General features: G+C 43.3%; 1 protein-coding gene across 2 annotated transcripts in view; it reads right to left on the bottom strand.

Moving 5' to 3' along the window:
• Positions 1-21,014, bottom strand: part of LOC141112680 (uncharacterized) — a 170,866-nt gene that overhangs the window by 26,460 nt on the left and 123,392 nt on the right. For both annotated transcript variants that reach the window (XM_073605677.1, XM_073605680.1), the window contains exons 20-23: positions 6,978-7,118; positions 5,857-5,934; positions 4,123-4,273; positions 91-240 (exon numbers count right to left, since the gene is read on the bottom strand). In XM_073605677.1, the coding sequence (XP_073461778.1) occupies positions 91-240; positions 4,123-4,273; positions 5,857-5,934; positions 6,978-7,118 (520 nt within the window). The remainder of the gene's footprint in view (positions 1-90; positions 241-4,122; positions 4,274-5,856; positions 5,935-6,977; positions 7,119-21,014) is intronic.

Here is a 21,014-nt window from a genome sequence, read left to right as displayed (position 1 = left end):
AGATGGTTCATAGATGACCAATCACTAAATCAACCTAGAATTCTGTGGGGTGAAAGGTGGAAGGGGCAGTTCCCGGGAAGTGCGATTTACCTGAAAAGAGAGTATCGTCAGGGAGGAAGGGTCCTCCAATCACAAAGAAAAGCTCATCGCCATGGTCAGCCTTCACATGATCTGGCTTAATATCTTTAAAGATAGATGGACGACGGTGGAACTCGTAGAAGTAGACGGGATATCCAGAATCTGTGAGAAGAAGATGGTTTATGGTCCTGATACCGTATGTGAAATTAGGGTGTAGACCCCTTTCCTGTAAACATCAAATTGAAGCAGCAGTTGTGTATGTAACAATGTTTCTTTTCTTCAGTGTTGTCACATGAAAAGCTATAATAAAATATTTACAAAAATGCACAAAGCAAGGTCTTCTCGTCTAACATCAGTGCCTGACCTCACAAATGCATTTCTGGAAGAATGGTCAAACATTCCCATAGACACACTCCTAAACCTTGTGGACAGCCTTCCCAGAAGAGTTGAAGCTGTTATAGCTGCAAAGGGTGGGCCAACTCAATATTGAACCCCATGGACTAAAACTGTGATGCCATTAAAGTTCATGAGCGTGTAAAGGCAGGTGTCCCAATACTTTTGGTAACATTTTATATATATATATATATATATATATATATATATATATATATATATATATATATATATATATATATGGCAAAGCAATGTAGCTGCACCTTTCAGTGTAAATAACACTGTCCACAATAAACAAAAATAATAAAATAGAGGACACCATGATGGTGAAACATGTCGAACTACATCAATCATTTCCAGGAACGAAGTGATGTCAATTCTGGTTCCCGGGCATGCCAACTCCAGGGATGGAATGGTGGTGTTTTTAAATGACAGGCTATTGGTACTGAGGTACTGGGCACTGTATATGATTTATATTGTGTAAAATTTTTGATTTTATACCATTTATTCACTTTGAACAAATAAATATTGCACTATGAGAATATGTATCTCTTTTGGGACTGAATGATTGCAAGTTGGTGAAGGACCATTAAAATGGAAGGCAACCTGGGACCAAGCCATTAGAGGGAACAGCTATCTATTCAGAAAGAGTTGTATGACCTTCTGTTATAAACGTCACATATTTGTGGCAAATGCATATGTGTGGAGCACATGGTGGAGCCAAAAAAAGCAAGTGAAAGGACATTTAAAGAACATTATATTAGCATAGTGGTGGAGAGTATATATTTACCACATTTTATGGTGTCAGCATACCAAGACATTATGGACAATTTCATGCTCCCAACATTGCAGGAACAGTTTGGGGATGGCCCCTTCCTGTACCAACATGGCTGAGCACCAGTGCACAAAGCAAGGTCCATAAAGACATGGACTTAACAGGGGTGGTGGAAAATGAACTTCAAGTGCAAACATTTACATTATAATAGTAACTAAAACATATACAATTAAATGCAACATTCTAAAAAATAAAAACTCCAAAGTGCTACAATGGTGTAAACCTCCCAATTAAAAAGTTGTTGCAATTAAAGTTAATTTGTATTGCAATTATCTGTAGAGGGGTTTCCACCATCCCTGCCAAGTTTGTAAAAAAAAGTGTTTATGTCTTAGTATCATTTTGATGTGTATAACATGTGAAATCACATATCACAGGAATTATTGGCATGTGGCATGTGGCATTAATAAACATCAACGGATTTCAGTTGTGCCCCACCAGGCCACCCCCCCCCCCCCCCCCCCCATGGACAATGTGCCTGGCTGCTGAGTTTATCTCCCCATCCCTGCACTCAGTGCACTGATGGGCACTGACAGGCAGCACTGATAGGCAGCACTGATGGGCACTGACAGGCAGCACTGATGGGCACTGACAGGTGGCACTGACTGGGGGAGAGGGGGAGTTTCATATTGAACAGATCATGAGGCTTGTAAGAGCCGCACAGAGTGTGAAACTGTCAAGTAATGTAACTGCATGCAGGGAGAGAGAGGAGCTGTCACAACTCAGCCGTGATGTCGGGGGTGGGCGGGACCGAACAGCTATTTAAACACCAGCCAATGATTGGGCTGCTTAAGAAAGAGGGGCAGAGCCACATACAGGTAGCGGTCCATCCAGACCCCATCCCATTGGCTGTTTGATAGCGGTTAAGTCCCGCCCCATCCCCAACATTACGGCTGAATTTTGACAGCTCCTTTCTCTCCCTGCATTCAGTTACATTAGCTGACAGTTTCACACTGAGCGGATCTTACAAGCCTCAGGATCTGCTCAATGTGATGCTGTCTCACAGGCAGGGGGGGGCTACTCACTGCTTGGATGCAGCATTTCACAGAAGCCCAGGCAGATCTTGGGACACTAACACACAGGGTGAGCCCAGACACACTCGGCAAACCCTGTGCACACGGCTATGCCTGGGAGTTTCGTCTAAGTGTTTCAGGGGATGTGGTCAGGAAGGGATGGCTTACCATATATGGTGGCAATGTCCCAAAGTAAGGTGGTTTTGGATCAGAGTTTACAATTTTATTTTCACTCTTACTCAAATGAATCTGACCAAGTCCCAGTTACTAGGTTGTAAAGTAGAGGAGGCATCGAAAAAACCAGAGACAACTCCTTACTTTTATATTTGTTTCTGCTAAAATGACTATAGCCAGAAATTGGAAGTCGGCTACCATGCCACTTGACTAGTCGAAACACAAACTTTCCTGGCTTATGATAAATGAACGGTTAACAGCAACCCTACAGGATAAATTGAGGGTGAAGTCTTAGAGGAGCAGAGCACACAACGAGGAATACCCAATCTGATTGCAAGATCCACACACTGTGCCTGTCTGTACACACCAGAACAAGACAAATGGATGGATTGAGCCGGCAACACTGTAGTCCATATAACAATTTATAGGCATGCTACGACTGAGGCTCTCACCGAAATGGGTCAGCTTTTTTGTTTTATTGTCACTCCTTTGTAACTGGTCAAAAATAAATTGTTATACGGACTACAGTGTTGCCGGCTCAATCCATCCATTTGATAAATTGAAGGTGTTTGAAAAGATACGGGGTTTGTGGATTAGATACTTAACTAATGATCCCTGGACCATACCTGACTAGGGTCCCTTATGGTGGATGCGGACCAGAGTGCGGAGCCCTTTCCCCTCCCCCCCTCTTTTTTTTCTCTTCATACTTTTTCTTACTTTTCTTTTTCTTGCCTCTAATTGAAGGATTCGGACTGCGTAATTCCGCGGTTTTGGGAGATAGAGCATCCTTCTCTACATGGTGGAGAGGATTGGCACTTACTAATGTGGAGGGCGTACTCTGAACCCCATCAAATCACATTGTTATCATGAAATAGTAAGACATACTGAGACTTCTATGTTTTACTGCCTCTTTGCAAACTAAAAAACTAGACTGCAGTTTATTGAGGATCTATTTTATTTATCTCAGATGTGTGTGAAGGACAGTTGTGTCAGAGGGAAGAGCCCTTTGCCAACGCGAGGATTGCTGTAATATGTCTTTCACTCTTTGTGTATTTACAATGCATAACTTTTTGTCTTTATTCTATATACAGTAATACCTCGGACTGCGATTAATTCAGTTTACGAGCGTTTCACAATACGAGCTATTATTTTTAAAAAATCCTGACTCGGTTTGCGCATGTTGTCTCACAAGACTAGCAGGATTCAAGCCTTTGGGGTGTGTAGTACCAGATTTGGCAAGAGGTGCGGGGTAGCCAGTGACACTCGGAGCCGCTCGGAAACACTCTGTTCCCCGAGTATCTCTGAGTACATCCGAGCAGTCTCCGAGTGTCTCTGGTGCCCCCCCACCTCTGGCCACATGCAGTACTGCATACAATAGCAGTCAATGTGGAAAGAATTATCTGAGTTTCCATTGACTCCTATGAGGAAACTCGCTTTGATATATAAGTGCTTTGGATTACAAGCATTCTTCTGGAACGAATTATGCTCGTAATCCAAGGTACCACGGTATAATCCATTTTGTGGATATTGCGTATAGTTCAAAGTCAATGCTAGAATCTCTTTTTCTTTTATTAGTGAAAACCTTTAATTAAAAAAAATGGAAACAGAAGATTATGACTGCCCTGGACTCACCTCTGTGATATTTTGCCGTTTTTAGGGCCGGCATTACAAATACGAAGTCTCCACACAGGTCCAGGAAGCGGTCGCGGACCTCAGCGGGATCCGTCTCATCTCCTAAATATTCTTCAATCAGCAGCGGGATGACAGCAGCGCCTAATGATCTCTGTAATGACGGAGATACGATGTTCATTGCCAACAGTAAGACTGGCATGCATACAACCAATTGAGAGAAAACTAATTTCAGTCTATTAGCAGTTTCAGTTTATTTTTAGCCATAAATTTGGCAGAAATCAATCAGAACCCAGTAAGACGATCTGATTGGCTAAAAGATTATCTCTGATTGTCTGCTATGGTTTACTGAGCTTTTACCTTGTCCCTGCTCTTCCTTGCCGGTCCTCCCTCACTATCAGCTTACAACTTGCAAAAACTGGATGTAAGATGACTATCCAGCCTAACTAACCAGGAACCAGTCACATCAAAGTGTCATGAGGCATACTGTATGAGTCCTCATGGAGTCACTATGTTTTTGTGGTCAGTCTGCAGTGAACATGAAACCTTTTTATTAGCTCACTTATCTCTTCAATAATTAATCATTTTTAAATTTGCCTAATAATTACCTGAAATAAATATTTACATTGAATCAAAAAAGACACCAGCTGTAAGTCAGATCAGGCTTACAGTGGGAGTGGCTGCTCTCCAAGTTGATTGTTGAATAAGGAAGCTACTCAGGCGGCCTTGCAGATTGGTGACAGTTCAGGGTGGGCGTCACCAGTGTGTGATGTCACAAGTAGTCTGAGAGCAGCCTGGAGGCGGGACAATGGCATAATGTCTGCAGAAGTGCAGGACTTAATGAGTTGCGTCACCTATCACAAGAGTAACGTCATATACGTTCAGAGCAGCCAGGAGGCAGGGCAGTGGCACAATGTCTGCAGGCATGCAGGATCTGATGAGTGTCATCAACTATCACAAGACTGTGATGTCATAAGAGGTCAAATATCAGCCAGGAGGCGGGGCAGTGGCACAAAGTATAAGAAGGGTGATGACACTCATCAGATCCTGCACTTCAAATGACAATGTGGGGAGTCAAAATAATATTTATCTGGCAGGTTAAACAGCATATATATAGATATATACACACATGCACATACACATGCACATACATACATACATACATACATACATGTATGTTCTGCTCAGTGGTGGCCCGTAATGCAGGGCTCTGGGGTGCCGCCCCCCCAATCCATGCATCCGGCCCCCTAATCTACATGCGGGGCACCGGACGCATGGATTCCAATGCAGGTTTTTTTTTTTAAGCACATGATTAGAGCCTGAGGCTCTAATAGGCTTCAAAAAAGGGTGGGCTCGGGGCACAGAGCACTGCGTCCCGAGCCCTTCCAGTTGTGTGACAATAACGAATGAATATTCGCTACTGTCACACTGATTCTCCTCCCGGCCAATCAGGAAGCAGGTCTTGAGACCGACAATTGGACTGACTGACCAACCCATTGGCTGTGATTGCATTGTTTGCCGCCCCCCCCCCAAAAAAAAACAGCCGCGACTGGTTCTGCTGGTTCTGCTGACTGCCCCTTTAAGTAACATGAGAAAAGGACTTCATTATCAGTAATTAAGCTCTTATTTCAGGGGATTCAAATTTTGCAGCACAGATTTAGAGTGAGATAATAAAACAAACTAAGCAACGATGATTTACACAATGTGCATTGTGGACGCACACAGAGACAGTCTTACCATGAGGGGGTTGCTTAGTAGTGCAGTGGTTACTGTTTCTCTATCCATTCCTTCCACCAATCCACTCACATTCATGGCCTGCAGGGGATGAGGGAAAAAAAAAATCAATAAGAAGAAGATTATAATGAACAATAACTGTGATTGAAGAAGAACTTTTGACTAATATTCCCAGGCTTCATTCTTTGCAGGTTCAGAATATGTGAATGGGAAAAATGCTGTATTACAGACACTAGATGGCACTGGCTATTGTACGAAATAAGTGCGATTCTCAGCTCCATCTAGCGGCCATAATGCAGTATTTTTCCCCATTCACACTTATTAACATTCAATCTGCTGAGAATATAAACTGAGAACATCTGATCTTGCCCCATTTGCACAGAACTAATTTACAAGCAGTTTTAATGAATGAACATCTATGTGAACCTTTTTTTATAAAATCACCTCTCAGTGATATCACAGTATATAATATGTAATTATGTAATTATTACACAATTAATTACAATAGTACCAAGAAATCCAAATGCATCCAAAGTCCAGCAGAGAGTCCTTCTTGTTTTATTCACTTTTCATATACCAGTATTCTTTATAAAATTTCATTTCAAATGTGTCTAATATTAAGTGAATTCACCACTCGCCACCTTAAACTGAAAACCAACTCATGAGATATTTTGCCTCTCTGGAAAGGCAGATCCGCTCTGTTAGGCCTGTTTCACACGGGCTTCTGCTTGTATGAGAGCAGTGTGAGCAGGGGTTTCCATAAGCTTTGTTGAATCTTTTAAAAGTACCATTCAACTCCAGTTTGTTAAACACAGATCCTAATGGGAGTGTTGATTGCCACTTTAAACAAGACGCTAGCAGGCTTCAGCACATCTTGAAGCTTGTTGAAAGCCTGCTACCAGCTTGTGTAAAGTGGCAATCAGCACTCCGATTATACATCCGCTCTTAATTGCATACCCCCTCCCCTATCAGGGAACTGTTTATTAAGATCTGATGTTAACATTTAATATGGTGCACCCAGGACACCGGATTTGAAAAGCATTAAATGGTAGAGTTCCCCTTTACACACTCCTGGAGCCACCCGCAATCTATATCAGTGAAGCCGTACGGAGCGCGCCTCTTACCGAGGGGACAATCCAGCCGAATTCCTGCTCCACCACACCTGTTATGAATGGAACCGGATTGATTTCTTTTTCTGCCAAGATCTGCTCTGCAGCATTTGGGAGGAAGACGCCATCGACAGTGGCTGGGGGAGCCACAAATTTCTGCAGGGACGGAAAATGGAAGTGTTAGTCATGGGGAAACCCCAATCCCAGAGCATGCTGAAACAGGTCACTTACTATTGTTTTTTTGGTGGTTTTTAATGGTTTAGAGGGCTTTAACAAAAAATGGTCCTTCATTATCTGGGGACATGACCACAGATATTGAGGAACCCCAACTCTTTGTTTACCAAAAAAGTCATGTAATCGTGTCAGTGCCAGGATGGTGTTCACATGACTATTAGAAAACTATACTATGTCATTTTTTTTCCAAAGAAAACTTTACCCAATTGGTACACATGGCGAGATATCTGACTAATTTCAACAAATTCAGCAAAAATGTCAGTTTGAATGAAACCACACCACCAGATCAACATACAAACTTTGCTCTCCATATCTGCCAAACATGCCTGAGTGGAACAGGAAGACCCCCTAAAAAATTGGCAAACCAAGTGAGTGATATCCATTCAGTTGTGTATTTTGGTTTTATACTACCCTAGGCAAGACTAAAATTGCCCCCCCATCTAAATTTGCCCCCCCCAATGTCAGTTGACACCCACCGCCATGCGATCTGATCCTGTCTGCCAAAAACAGACGGATGGGGGAGATCTATTCCCCATCTGACTTGTGGATCGGATGGGATGGCAGTCTGATGGAAATGGAAAGGCGGTCCTGTCCATTTACATAGATAGAGGAGAGCAGGCGGATCTGCTTTACAGAGCCCGACCATGTGAAATGTTATTGTTTTAATTTCTATTGTTCATTCAAAAAAAAAAAAAAAAAAGTATACTTTTTTTGGGGGGGGGGTTATGGAGAGACATCGGGGGTCTAAACAGACCTTTCTCTGCAGCCTGAGCGGCACTTTATAATGAAATAGGAGTCTAGATAGAGATGTGACCAGGTTGTGTAACCATAAAATGTCCTTCCACAAATGGAAGTCTCCACAATGGGATTAGAAGCAAAATCCAGGAGGAGCTACAGAGTATAAAAGAGAAGAGAGGCGCCTCGAATGCCCCGTACACACGATAGGATTTTCCAATGGAAAATGTTTGATGGGAGCGTGTTGTCGGAAATTCCGTCCGTGTGTAGGCTCCATCGGACATTTTCCATCGGAATTTCCGTCACACACAATTTGAGAGCTGGTTCTCAAATTTCCCGACAACAAAATCTGTTGTCATAAATTCCGATCGTGTGTACACAATTCCGACGCACAAAGTTCCACGCATGCTCGGAATCAAGCAGAAGAGCAGCACTGGCTATTGAACTTTTTCTCGACTCGTCGTATGTTTTGTACGTCACCGCGTTCTTGATGTTCGGAATTTCCTACCAACTTTGTGTGACCATGTGTATGCAAGACAAGTTTGAGCCAACATCTGTCAGAAAAAAAACATGGATTTTTTTGTCGGAAAATCCTATCGTGTGTACAGGGCAGAAGTGTAGCAATATGGTTATATATGAAGGTACAACATTTAGTAATTCACATGGTTGATGATTAAAACAGGCACATCTAAGTATGCAGGCATCTGGGGTAAAGCTGTCCACATAGACCATCCCCTGCACCGCCGGCTCTCACCGCTGTCAGACTGCAATCATGACTGGGAAGACTACCCTGCAGTAGAGTGATCTGAAAGCGAGGCTTGAAGCACTCGTTGAGCGCAGCGTGGAAGGGATGATGGTGGTGCGAGGGATGGTCTATGTGAACAGCTTTACCCTGGATGCCTGCATACTTAGATGTGCCTGTTTTAATCATCAACCGTGTGACCATGTGAGTTGCTAAATGATCAGTGCAGTGGGGTGAAGTGGCAGGGAGAGGGAGGCGGGGGGCTGGAAATTGCTGCTCAAGGCAAGCGCCTTGTTTGCCTTATGCCGTGTACACACGATCAGAAATTCCATCAGAAAAAACTTGGATGGTTTTTCCGACGGAATTCTGCTCAAGCTTGCCTTGCATACACACGGTCACACAAAAGTTCTCTGAACTTTCTACCGTCAAGAACACGGTGACGTACAACACTATGACGAGCAGAGAAAATGAAGTTCAATGCTTCCGAGCATGCGTCGAATTTTTTCCGAGCATGCGTAAATTTTTGCGTGTCCGAATTGCATACAGATGAACGCATTTTCGGATAGGAACTTTTTCCGACCGAAAAATAGAGAACCTGCTCTCAATCTTTTGCTGGCTGGAATTCTGCCAGCAAAAGTCCGATGGAGCATACACACGGTCGGAATTTCTGACCAAAAGCTTACATACGACTTTTGCTGGCAGAATTTCTACTCGTGTGTTTATGGGGCATTACAGTATACGCCCCTGTATCCATTAGGTTTGGTGTAGGGACGTAGATAAAAAAAAAATTCTGAGGGTTGGTTCAGCCCGCAGCTGAGCTGCATTTTTACATGCAGTGGGTGTCAATATAAAGTTCATGACACCCCAAATGCAGGTCGCAAACGCAGTGTGTCTGCCCACATAGTACAAAGGTACCATGCAATGGGGTTAAAGTGAGTTTGCAAGTAGAAGATGGACCACTTTTGCTACGGTGTGGTACGATTTCAGCCAATTCAAAATGAGTGGGCTGAACTTGGACTGCATAGAACTGCATGTAGGATTCCCAGTGTGAACCGGCCCTTAACCATCTCTGAAAGCAGCAAACTGTCCACCCCATTGTGAATATAGTGTGAGCTGTAGAAGATTGCAGACTGGATCAGAGCCAACAGCACACACATTGATTATTAGCAGTCAGTGAGAGGACTCCTGTTATGTGATGTAGTTGGTATGTTGTTCCAGTGCCCTCCTCGCATAGACCATGCTCTCTCCCTTTCCTGCCATGAATTTAGGTTTTGCGACTTCTGCTCTGCTTTTGCCAACTTTCAAACACAGCCTGTTGCTGTGAGGCTCATCTGTGTTCTCCTTGTCACAAAGACAGAGCACCAGTAGCAGGCAAGAGTCACTGAGCATGGTGGAGAGATGTAATCTGAAGCAGCCTGAAAGAAGGAGGGAGAAGGGGGAACTGCAGAATGACACAGATTGCCCATGTTCCCAGTCTGGCTGACAGCAGAACTGCACCTTGCACACTGCATATGCTGGGTTGAAACTGTGCGTTATGTTTTTAATCAAACTGTCCCTATGAGGGATGGTTGGCAACTCTGCTCAGTTCAGACCCCCCTGACCCCCTACCTTACCTACGCCCCTAGTATCCATCTATGAAGGGACATTATATAGGTGAATATACAGTACCAAAGAAGCACTTATAGAAAGGATTTCCTCTTCAGATTTGGCCTTCATACAATCCACCAATGACGCCAGATCACAGCCAGAAATGTTGGCGATTATCTACAACAACAAGATGGTGTCTGATTACAGGACAGCGGAAACTCAGTCACGTGTGGTGTCATTTCTGAATAGATGAAAATTCTTATCTTAATGTAGAACTGTTTAGGGACAAGAACAGCATAATATTCACCATCTTACCAACTGCCTTCCTGCAGCGAGCTTCCCTTCCCATCTCCTCATCTCTATCCTCTCTCCCCATTTCTATCTGCTATCCCCATCTCATCATCTCTATCCTCTCTTCTTCATCTCTATCCTCTCTCCCCAGCTCCTCATCTTTTCATCTCTATCCTCTTTCCATCATCTTTTCTCTATCCTTGCTCTCTCTTATCTCTATCCTCTCCTTCCATCATCTCTTTTTTTTATTCCATTCTTCTCATCTCTATCCTCTCTTCTCTTCTTCTCCTCCTCATCTCTGGCCTTTCTTCACTCATTTTCATCTGTCCTCTCTCCCAATCTCCTCATCCCTATCCTCTCTACCCATCTCTATTCTCTTTTTCTTCTCTTCATCTCTACCCAGGGCTGCCTTAATAGCATCATGGGCCCCTTGGCAAAGTAATGCTCTGGGGCTCCTACCAGTCTGGCCCAATTTACACACTTACTCTCACAGTACAGGGGGAGTCAGGAGGGCACAATACTCTGATCAGGAGGGTCCTGGGACATAGTCATCCCGGGAAAGCTTAGTAAAAAGCATGACTGTCCCAGAAAATCCAGGACAGTTCACAAGTATGATGTAATGAAAGATCATCATGAGGCCCCCATGCACCTGGAGCCCCTGGGCAGTTTCCCCGGGGTTCCCATGCATTAAAACAGCCCTGTCTCTATCCTCTTTTTCATCTCCTTATCTCTATCCTCTCTCCCTATACCCTCATCGCTATCCTCTTCCCTCCTTCACTTAATATATATACTACACACATACATGCATGTGTCTGGTAACATTCGATGCCTTTCTGAGATTATCCAGGCATGCACTCCTCCACTTGTGAAAATCTGACTCTTTGTAGGTAGCGCTGAGTGTGACAGTTCTGTAAGATTTGCGACAGATTCCAATCCATCATTCTGAGGTGTACACTAATCTATTGCACTCTAACATTTGTCACACTGCCGAGAAAAAGATGTCTGCAGAGTATCTATCACGCGCTTTAGGACTTCCCATAGTTGTCTTTCAGTAACAAATAACCGAGGTGATTTCACAGCTAAGAAACGTTCTGTAGAGATATCGTGTATTCTCCATCAACATTGGGACTTACATTCCGCACAAAGCTGGTCTCCTCAGCTGACTTGGTGACCAGCCCTGGAAGAAGGGCCACACCACTCTCAGCGATGGCTCGGTGGAACAAGCCCTTGGCTAGTGGGGACAAGACCTGTCAGGTAAAGACAAGAACATATTAGTTACAATTTATCACACCCAGGAAACCGTACATTCAAGAGAACCTGCTGGAATAGAAATATGGGAGCCAACATTGGTGACCTATCCTTAGCTCCAGGGCTGTCATCCTCATCCATGCTCCATTATGTTAAGGAAACTAGTACTAAGAGAAAATATGGAGGCTGTTGCTGACCTCCTTAGGAAAATGCTAGTTCCCTTGTTGTTTTTGCTCCTGATACTTGGAGAAACTGCCCTGGACCAGTATGAAGATCAGAACATTGACATCAGAACTCCTTATCTGCTTGTTCCAGGTCAAAGACTTAGAAAGTACTAAAGCCATCGGATGAGCATGACTGCAGCCAAGGATGATATTTTCATAAAAGGTCACTGGCTTGTTCCAGCTTGCTAACTCACCAGGTAATTAAGGAAGGATGAGGATGATGGTTTTGGGGCCTGTACTTTTAAAAGCAAGTCAGAATTGGAGGTGCCTATAAATTTACTTCTTCTATACTTACCAATGCAGAGACACTGATCCCACCAGCCGACTCTCCAAATATGGTGACGGAGTCTGGGTCACCCCCGAAGTTTGCGATGTTCTCTTGCACCCAGCGCAGCGCCTCCACCTGATCCAGGAATCCATAATTTCCAGGAGCTTGGTTGTCCCCGGAGCTAAGAGAGGACAGAGGTCATGTGACAAGTCTATAGAAAATGATCTCCTAGAGGAAAGCCATGCCCCCTAAAGGTGCCAGTCTCCTCCTCTGCTTCCAGTAGTCAAGCAGGTTGTACTCAAATGAGGAGTTAGCTCTACTCACCTATCAGAGCACTCAAGGAATGAACATTACAATTTATTAGTTGGGTATGAGATGAAAAATACACAAAAAAATTGAACCTTTAGCAAAAACAGCAAGTCAAGGTATTCAGCCGTTCTAGAGATACAGGCACCTGAAATGTATATGTAAATCTACACTTTTCCTGTAAAAAGTCAAGCCAGGCCCTGCTTCCTATGATCTCCTGAGTCTCACTATTGGTGCTTTTATCGCTTGGCATCTTTAATCTAGATTAATATTGTCAGGCACAGCTACCCATGCCATGAGTAAATTAATCTGTGAACTAGGAGCTTGCAACTGTGCACAACCATAGTTCTGCTGACTGCGCTGTCACTGACTTATGCTAAATAAAATATCAGCATGGTTCTCAATTATGTGATCGCTGTGACAGCCAATCACAATTTTCCAGCAATTTTTTCCAACCTACAGATGGAACTGTGCCTCTCTTGCTCATAGACTGACACCCAACACCTATTGAGGATCACTCAAATATTTGTTGAACTGATTCCACACCACTCTTTTCTCTTGTTACCCTTTCAAACCACCACCACAAAAGCATTCCTGCATCTAGTGTACTCGGAACTGAACTCAGGGTGTGTTTTCTAGTCATCACCATTAGTGCACCACCGTTAAAGGGCCCCAATAATAGCTGGCAGAAGAAACCATCGAGAGACTGTTCCTCCTATTTTCCTCTATTTGCTTAAATTTTACCAGTTGTGATCTATTTGGGTTTATTAGGCCTAAAGTTACCGTTAACTTGGTGCACCTTCGGTGATCCTGTTAAAGCGGATTTGGGTTGATGGTGGAGAACTAGGCCCAAGTATATACTTTAGTTATTGCACATGTATGATTTTGTCTAAACTTACCTTTAATTGTATACTGTGTACTACTCAAGTTTACCTACTGACCAGCTTTTTATTTTATCAGTTCTGTGATTTATCCTATGGTTTAGGTCTACAAGTGAAAAGTATATATATATATATATAAAATCACACTTCAACTGAGTTGGTCCATTTTCTTGAGACAAGGTTTGTGGGAAAGAAACCTGAAGTTGTATGAATGTAACTGGGTGTGTCAAAGCGGCAGAGGTACCAACACAGTCGAGACTAGCTTCAGAAGACCCCTTGAACTAGTGGCTCCTTACAGGGTGTGCCATCTATATTTAAAAAAAACTGCAAGCAAAGTAAATGTAAAGTAAAATGTGCATTTTTATTACATTTTAATTAAATTAGTCAACATAAAAAGAAAATGAGCAGAGTAAAATAATAAAAAATGCCTTTTTTTAGCATTTTAGTTGACTAGTTAAGAAAAAAACAAAACACATTACTATGAGCAGAGAATTAAGACAAGTATACAAAGTTAAAGTACTAACAAAGTTAGAAGATTAGTTAAACAAATTAATCTAGAGTTTGCACTAAAGTTGTGAAGTTGATCAGTCTATTCTAATGCTTTGGTTTGGGCACTGAGGCTTCAGTGAGATCAGACCACCAAGACGTTAATGTGATGGGGTACCTATAGGCCAACAGGCTTGAAGGGCAGGAGGAAGCGGAGACAAACTTGACTTAAAAGGAAAAAGTTGAGATCTGCCTAGAAGTTCAGCTGCCTAAATCTCTGGACCCAGCAATTGTTTTGAGAGATGTGTATGGTGCATTACCTTAAGAATCCCAGAATCCCCAGGCGGTACTGGATGGATACGATGATGACATTTTCATGGGCACTCAGCGCAGAACCCTCAAACATCATGGCTCCTCCCATAATTAATCCGCCTCCATGAATAAACACCATCACCTGGAGAGAATCAATAAAGGGTCAATAACCTTCGGTCCTTAATGCGGGTCACCTTCCTTTATACCAGTAAAGGATGGATTCACACACATTCATACACCCGTACTGAGTGCCATAGCCGTGATCTGCAAATATGGTGACATTAGCGGGAACCAACAGTGAGCTGGGCCCTAAAAATCAAGTGCACTGCCACAGTGACTGGTCTGTGTCATCATAGCACAATCTACTCAGCTGGAAATGAAAGCCATTTTTAGAAATGTATAAAAAAAAAAAAAAAAAACATTTGAATGGAGTGGAGGGGGATTAGAACACCTGTCAGTTATTATTACTGTCTGTCATCCTCTCTATTTGTCCTGTTCACCATTATCATCAAAAGTGAAAATATAAGAAAATTTTGGGTTGTCCCCGGAACAGGAATAGGGGGGAAATCTTTCAATGGGGACACTAGTTCTAGTGACAACCATGGATTTACTCACTTTGAAGAGCTTTCCTCTCACTTCCTGTTTTGACTATGGAACAGGAAGTGAAAGTAAATCTTCCCAATGGGTCAAAGATGGCAAAAAACTGATGGGGGTTATAACCCTCCCATACTCTATCCAAAATAATTTAAAAAACCCCACTGAAACTCAATTACTTAATTATGGCATCATATGACTTCCTGGCAGCTTGCATTTTCAGAGGGAGATCTAATCAATAGCAACCTCGCAATCTCTTTTATGTCATTTTCCATTTAAACTGCCACTACTCTTTTCACAACAGCTAAACTTTCATATCAGCCTGACAGCAAAAACTGTGCTTATGCCGATTCCTGAAATATCAGAAGCAAAAGGTACAGACCCTAGTTTGTAATCTCTAGGGGCTGTCTATAAACCCAGGGAGGTGGACATGTGACCACTAGGGATGAGCCGAACACCCCCCGGTTCGGTTTGCAGCAGAACATGCGAACAGGCAAAAAATTTGTTCGAACACGCGAACACCGTTAAAGTCTATGGGACACGAACTTGAAAATCAAAAGTGCTAATTTTAAGGGTTAATATGCAAGTTATTGTCATAAAAAGTGTTTGGGGACCCGGGTCCTGCCCCAGGGGATATGTATCAATGCTAAAGTTTTAAAAACTGCCGTTTTTTCAGGAGCAGTGATTTTAATAATGCTTAAAGTGAAACAATAAAAGTGAAATATTCCTTTAAATTTCGTACCTGGGGGGTGACTATAGTATGCCTGTAAAGTGGCGCATTTTTCCTGTGTTTAGAACAGTCCCTGCACAAAATGACATTTCTAAAGGAAAAAAAGTCATTTAAAAGTACTCGCGGCTATAATGAATTGTCAGGTCCCAGCAATACAGATAAAAGACATTGAAAAAAACGGCATGGGTTCCCCGAACCAAAATGTAAAAAAAAAATTGCATGGGGGTCCCCCCAAATTCCATACCATATTTAATTTTTGGTCCGTCGGCGAAGCCATAGAAGAGGATGAATGGACTTCGTGGGACATTTTTATTTTTTAATTTTTTAATAAAGGACTTGTCAAAAGGTGTGTCTTGTTTTTTTTTTTTAACATTTTGACACTTTTTTGTGAAATTGTACGAGTACCCGTTACCATTTCAAACAGGGGGTGCCAGGATCTGGGGGTCCCCTTGTTAAAGGGGGCTTCCAGATTCCGATAAGCCCCCCACCCGCAGACCCCCACAACCACCGGGCAAGGGTTGTGGGGACGAGGCCCTTGTCCCCATCAACATGGGAACAAGGTGCTTTGGGGGGCTACCCCAAAGCACCCTCCCCATGTTGAGGGCATGTGGCCTGGTACGGTTCAAGAGGGAGGGGGGGCGCTCTCTCGCCCCCCCTCTTTTAATGTGGCCTGCCAGGTTGCATGCTCAGATAAGGGTCTGGTATGGATATTTGGGGGACCTCCACGCCATTTTTAAAAAAAAAATTGGCGCGGGGTTCCCTTTAAAATCCATACCAGACCTGCAGGGTCTGGTATGGATTTTGAGGGGGACCCCTACGCCATTTAAAAAAAAAATTGGCGCAGGGTTCCCCTTAATATCCATACCAGACCTGAAGGGCCTGGTATGGAATTTGGGGGGACCCCCAAGCAATTTTTTTTTTTTACATTTTGGTTCGTGGTTCCCTTTAATGTTAATACCAGACCCAAAGGGCCTGGTAATAGACTGGTGGGATCCCATGCCGTTTTTTTCAATTTATCCGTATTGCTGGGACCCAACAATTCATTATAGCCACGAATACTTTTAAATGACTTTTTTTCTGTAGAAATGTAATTTTGTGCAGGGACTGTTCTAAACACTGGAAAAATGTGCCACTTTACAGGCATACTATAGACACCCACCAGGTACGAAATTTAAAGGAATATTTCACTTTTATTGTTTCACTTTAAGCATTATTAAAATCACTGCTCCCAAAAAAACAGCCATTTTTAAAACTTTTTTTTTGCATTGATACATTTCCCCTGGGGCAGGACCCAGGTTCCCAAACACTTTTTATGACAATAACTTGCATATTAACCCTTAAAATTAGCACTTTTGATTTCTCCCATAGACTTTTAAAGGGTGATCCGCAGCTTTCGAATTTGCCGCGAACACCCCAAACTGTTCGCTATTTGGCAAACACGCGATGTTCAAGTCGAACTTACATTCGACTCGAACATCGGTATCATCCCTAGTGACCACACAAAGAAATGCCTGCTGGATTCTACAAGCCGTCAGAGTCATGAACAAAGGAAATATTGTACAGACACTGTATATCAAGTGCACTGCACATTGGCCATCACAACGGCTCGATAAAATGTTTTCCGACGACTTCTACAATCCAGCAATGCCTCCCATAATCTGCAGCACCTCTGGGACTCACGGGTAGTTTGGCGTTCTGTCCGCGGTCAGCAGGAGTGAAGACATTGAGATACAGGCAGTCCTCAGATGTGGGTGGGAGCTTGAGTTTAGCTTTGATCAGATCAATAAGGCTTCCCATCGCTTCCATGCTCTGCAGACACCTGAAAGAGAGGAAATATGGAAATCAGACCAGAGCAAAATTGAGGCTCTCAGGGAGAGGGGAGCCCGCACATGCTTTATAGAGGTTGTTTACTTATGTACCACCACCCTAGAGGTGGCACCACGCCAGGACCTCGGCAAGACAGGCAGACACCTAAACTGCAATACGATCAAAAAAATTTTTCTTGGATTTAGATACGCTTAAAGGATTTGACGCTTGCCATTCCGGCCAAAGAGTTCAATCTTTGTTTCATCAGACCAGAGAATTTTGTTTCTCATGGTCTGAGAATCCTTCAGGTGCCTTTTGGCGAACTCCAGGTGGGCTGTCATGTGCCTTTGACTGAGGAGTGGCTTCCATCTGGCCACTCTACCATACAGGTCTGATTGGTGGAGTGCTGCAGAGATGGTTGTTTCTCTGGAAGGTTCTCCTCTCACCACAGAGAAACACTGAAGCTCTGTCAGAGTGACCATCGGGTTCTTGGTCACCTCCCTGACTAAGACTCTTCCCCCCCCGATCGCTCAGTTTGGCAGGGCGGCCCGCTCTAGGAAGAGTCCCCGATTGGTTCCAAACCTCTTCCATTTACAGATGATGGAGGCCACTGTGTTCATTGGGACCTTCAATGCTGCATAAATGTTTCTGTACCCTTCCCCAGATCTGTGTCTCGATACAATCCTGTCTCGGAGATCTACAGACAATTCCTTGGACTTCATGGCTTGGTTTGTGCTCTGACATGCACTGTTAATTTGTGGGCCCTTATATAGACAGGTGTTTGCCTTTCCAAATCATGTCCAATCAACTGAATTTACCACAGGTGGACTCCAATCAAGTTGTAGAAACCTCTCAAGGATGATCAGTGGAAACAGGATGCACCTGAGTTCAATGTGTCATTGCAGAGGCTGTGAATACTTATGGACATGGGATTTCTTTTTTGTTTTTTATTTTTAATAAATTTGCAAAGATTTCAAACAAACTTTTTATATATTGTCATTATGGAGTATGGTTTATAGAATTTTTTAGGAAAATAATGAATTTAATTCATTTTGGAATAAGGCTGTAGCATAACAAAATGTGGAAAAAGTGAAGCAATGTGAATACTTTCCGGATGCACTGCATTTAAAAAATGTAATATCAGAGAGTCCGGCTTGCTTTACAAACTGCAATAAATATTTTAAAATAAAAGTTTTACAAAAATGATTACAAAATAAAACACCTTTTTTTTTTTACAAACATTAAAAAGGAAAACTGGTTATTTCTACAAGAGTGGTAAATATCTATGTGGGTGGAAAATGTTCCTTGGTTCAATGACAGTTGAAAAGTAAAGAAAGTAAAAGTAAAAACGGACCTAAAACTGGTTATTTTAATGTCAAAGATGTTATGTCGAGTAAATAGTTACACTTTAAAACTGCACACGCTTGTGGAATGGTGAGAAGCGATGGTACTTAAAGTGTTACGACACCCACAACAATAAAATCAGTCTGTATATGCAATAAAAAGCATGCTTATTATACTCTCTGTGGAACCTAAGGGGTTAATCCTCTGCATTGTGTAAAAATGCTGTTTGATCCTGTCTTCTCTGATCTTCTCCTCCTTCCACTGTCCCCTGATAATTTCCTGATAACGCAGAGCCTATGGAGTCAGGCTGCACATGGCCAGTTTGGTGTGTATTGCTAGAGAAGTTTATATTTTTTTGGGAGAGTGCATGTGATCAGCACAAGGCCAATCAGCACTGTCCAGACAGAGGGTCAGGTGCCCTGCAGTTTGATAGGACAGTTAAAAAACTCCTCCAAGCTTTAACCAGTGCTTGGCTGAACACTGATAGAAGTCACAAGAGTGCTATATACTGCTGATGAGAAAAGGTATTTAGCAGTATATATTTACTAAAATAATTGCATTTCCATGTTCTGTGTACTGTGTGAGACCAGATATAGTGAATGCAGGGTCCGGGGTTTATTAGCACTTTAATCTCCATAGGCGGCGCTTTAACATTTTGTACAGTTTACCCATAGCTCCCAACTGTCCCTGATTTCGAGGGACTGTCCCCGATTTGGAACAATGTCCCTCTGTCAGAAATGGCTGTTGCTAGGCAGATCGTCCTAGTCTGCCACTTCCTACACCGCGGTGATCTTCAGTCTTCTCCTCCTCGCGTTGTCTTCTGGGGAATGGGGCGCGGTGTGTTCTGGGAACTGTGTGTGTCTCAGAACACAGCGCGCCCCATACACAAAGCGCTGCACGACTCGCGCATGCGCAGTAGGAAACGGGCAGTGAAGCCGCAAGGCTCCACTGCCTGTTTCCCTTAGTTCGAATGGCGGTGCCGGGACTCGAGAGCCGAGGGATGGGTCGGCCGACATCGCGGGCACCCTGGACAGGTAAGTGTGCTTATTAAAAGTCTGCAGCTACAGTGTTTGTAGCTGCTTTTAGAAAAAAAATTTTCAGCTGGCACACCGCTTTAATACAAAAAATTTGAAAGCACCCCTATCCCACCATGCTTACGCACAAACCACATATGTGAGGTATTGTCACAAACGTCAGAGCGAGAGCAATAATTGTAGCATCCGACCTCCTGTGTATCTCTAAACTGGTAACCTATAAAAGGCATTTAATGCGTCGCCTATGGAGAATTTTAAGCAGCATAGTTTTCTGCTATTCCACTGGCAGACGCAATTTTAAAGCGTGACATGTTAGGTATCTATTTATTCGGCGTAACATCTTTCACATTATACAAAAAAAAAAAAAATTGGGCTAGCTTTAGGGGTTTTTTTTGTTTGTGGGTTCCAAGTAGTTTTCTAGCAAAAAAAAGTAAATTTCTAGATGTCGGAGCGAAGTGTCAGAATTGGCCCGGGTGGCAAGTGGTTAAGACAGTTGGTGTCCCTGAGCAGCATCTGGCCAATCAGCTCCCGTCTCCTCTTCCCCCGGTGTACTTACATGGGAGGTGGTTCGGTGGCCTCTCTCACCCCATTCCAGCTTTTTGGGGGTCCTGATGCTGCAAAACGTAGCGGTCCCACTGGAGGCTTAGCGAAAGGGACCCCATAGAAGGCATGAACCTGTCTGTCCGTTTCTTTGACCGTCACCGTTTTGCCGTGTAGTTTGCCGTACCGCGTACCCACCAGAGGTCTTCCATCCTCGCCTCCTATCAAAGCAAAGACACAATTCACTAAGTGATATCACTGTGCAAGGAAGGGAGCAGGAAAATGGTGTGTAGGTGGGGTGCAGGGAGTGCGGCGACAATAATTCACATAGTCAGGTGCAACAAAAAATTTGTATTAAAGTGATGCAGCAACAATTCACAACCAACCTGGTGGGGCTGCAATCCAGTAGGATACACTCACAGTAACAACGATGTGAAGTAGGAATGACCATGTCTATTGAGAGAGGATACAATGTGGCCTGGCAGTCTTGTGCCCAATCAGGAGAGTATCCAGAAGAGATGTGACTCTACGATTTCCCTCCTCGTCAGGAACCTCTCCCTAGCACTATTACTGACAGGGTACCTGTCCCTACTCTACCAACTCACCAGAAGCGCGCCATCCCTGGGAGCCAGGGCCCTAAAAAGGCTCTGCTTGACCCAAGATGGTCGCTACAGCCACATGGTGTGGCAG

This window comes from Aquarana catesbeiana, linkage group LG11, assembly GCF_042186555.1.
Source record: "Aquarana catesbeiana isolate 2022-GZ linkage group LG11, ASM4218655v1, whole genome shotgun sequence".
Lineage (NCBI taxonomy): Eukaryota > Metazoa > Chordata > Amphibia > Anura > Ranidae > Aquarana > Aquarana catesbeiana.
Note: the sequence above shows the minus strand (reverse complement) of the source record. Positions and strands in the feature narration are given on the sequence as shown.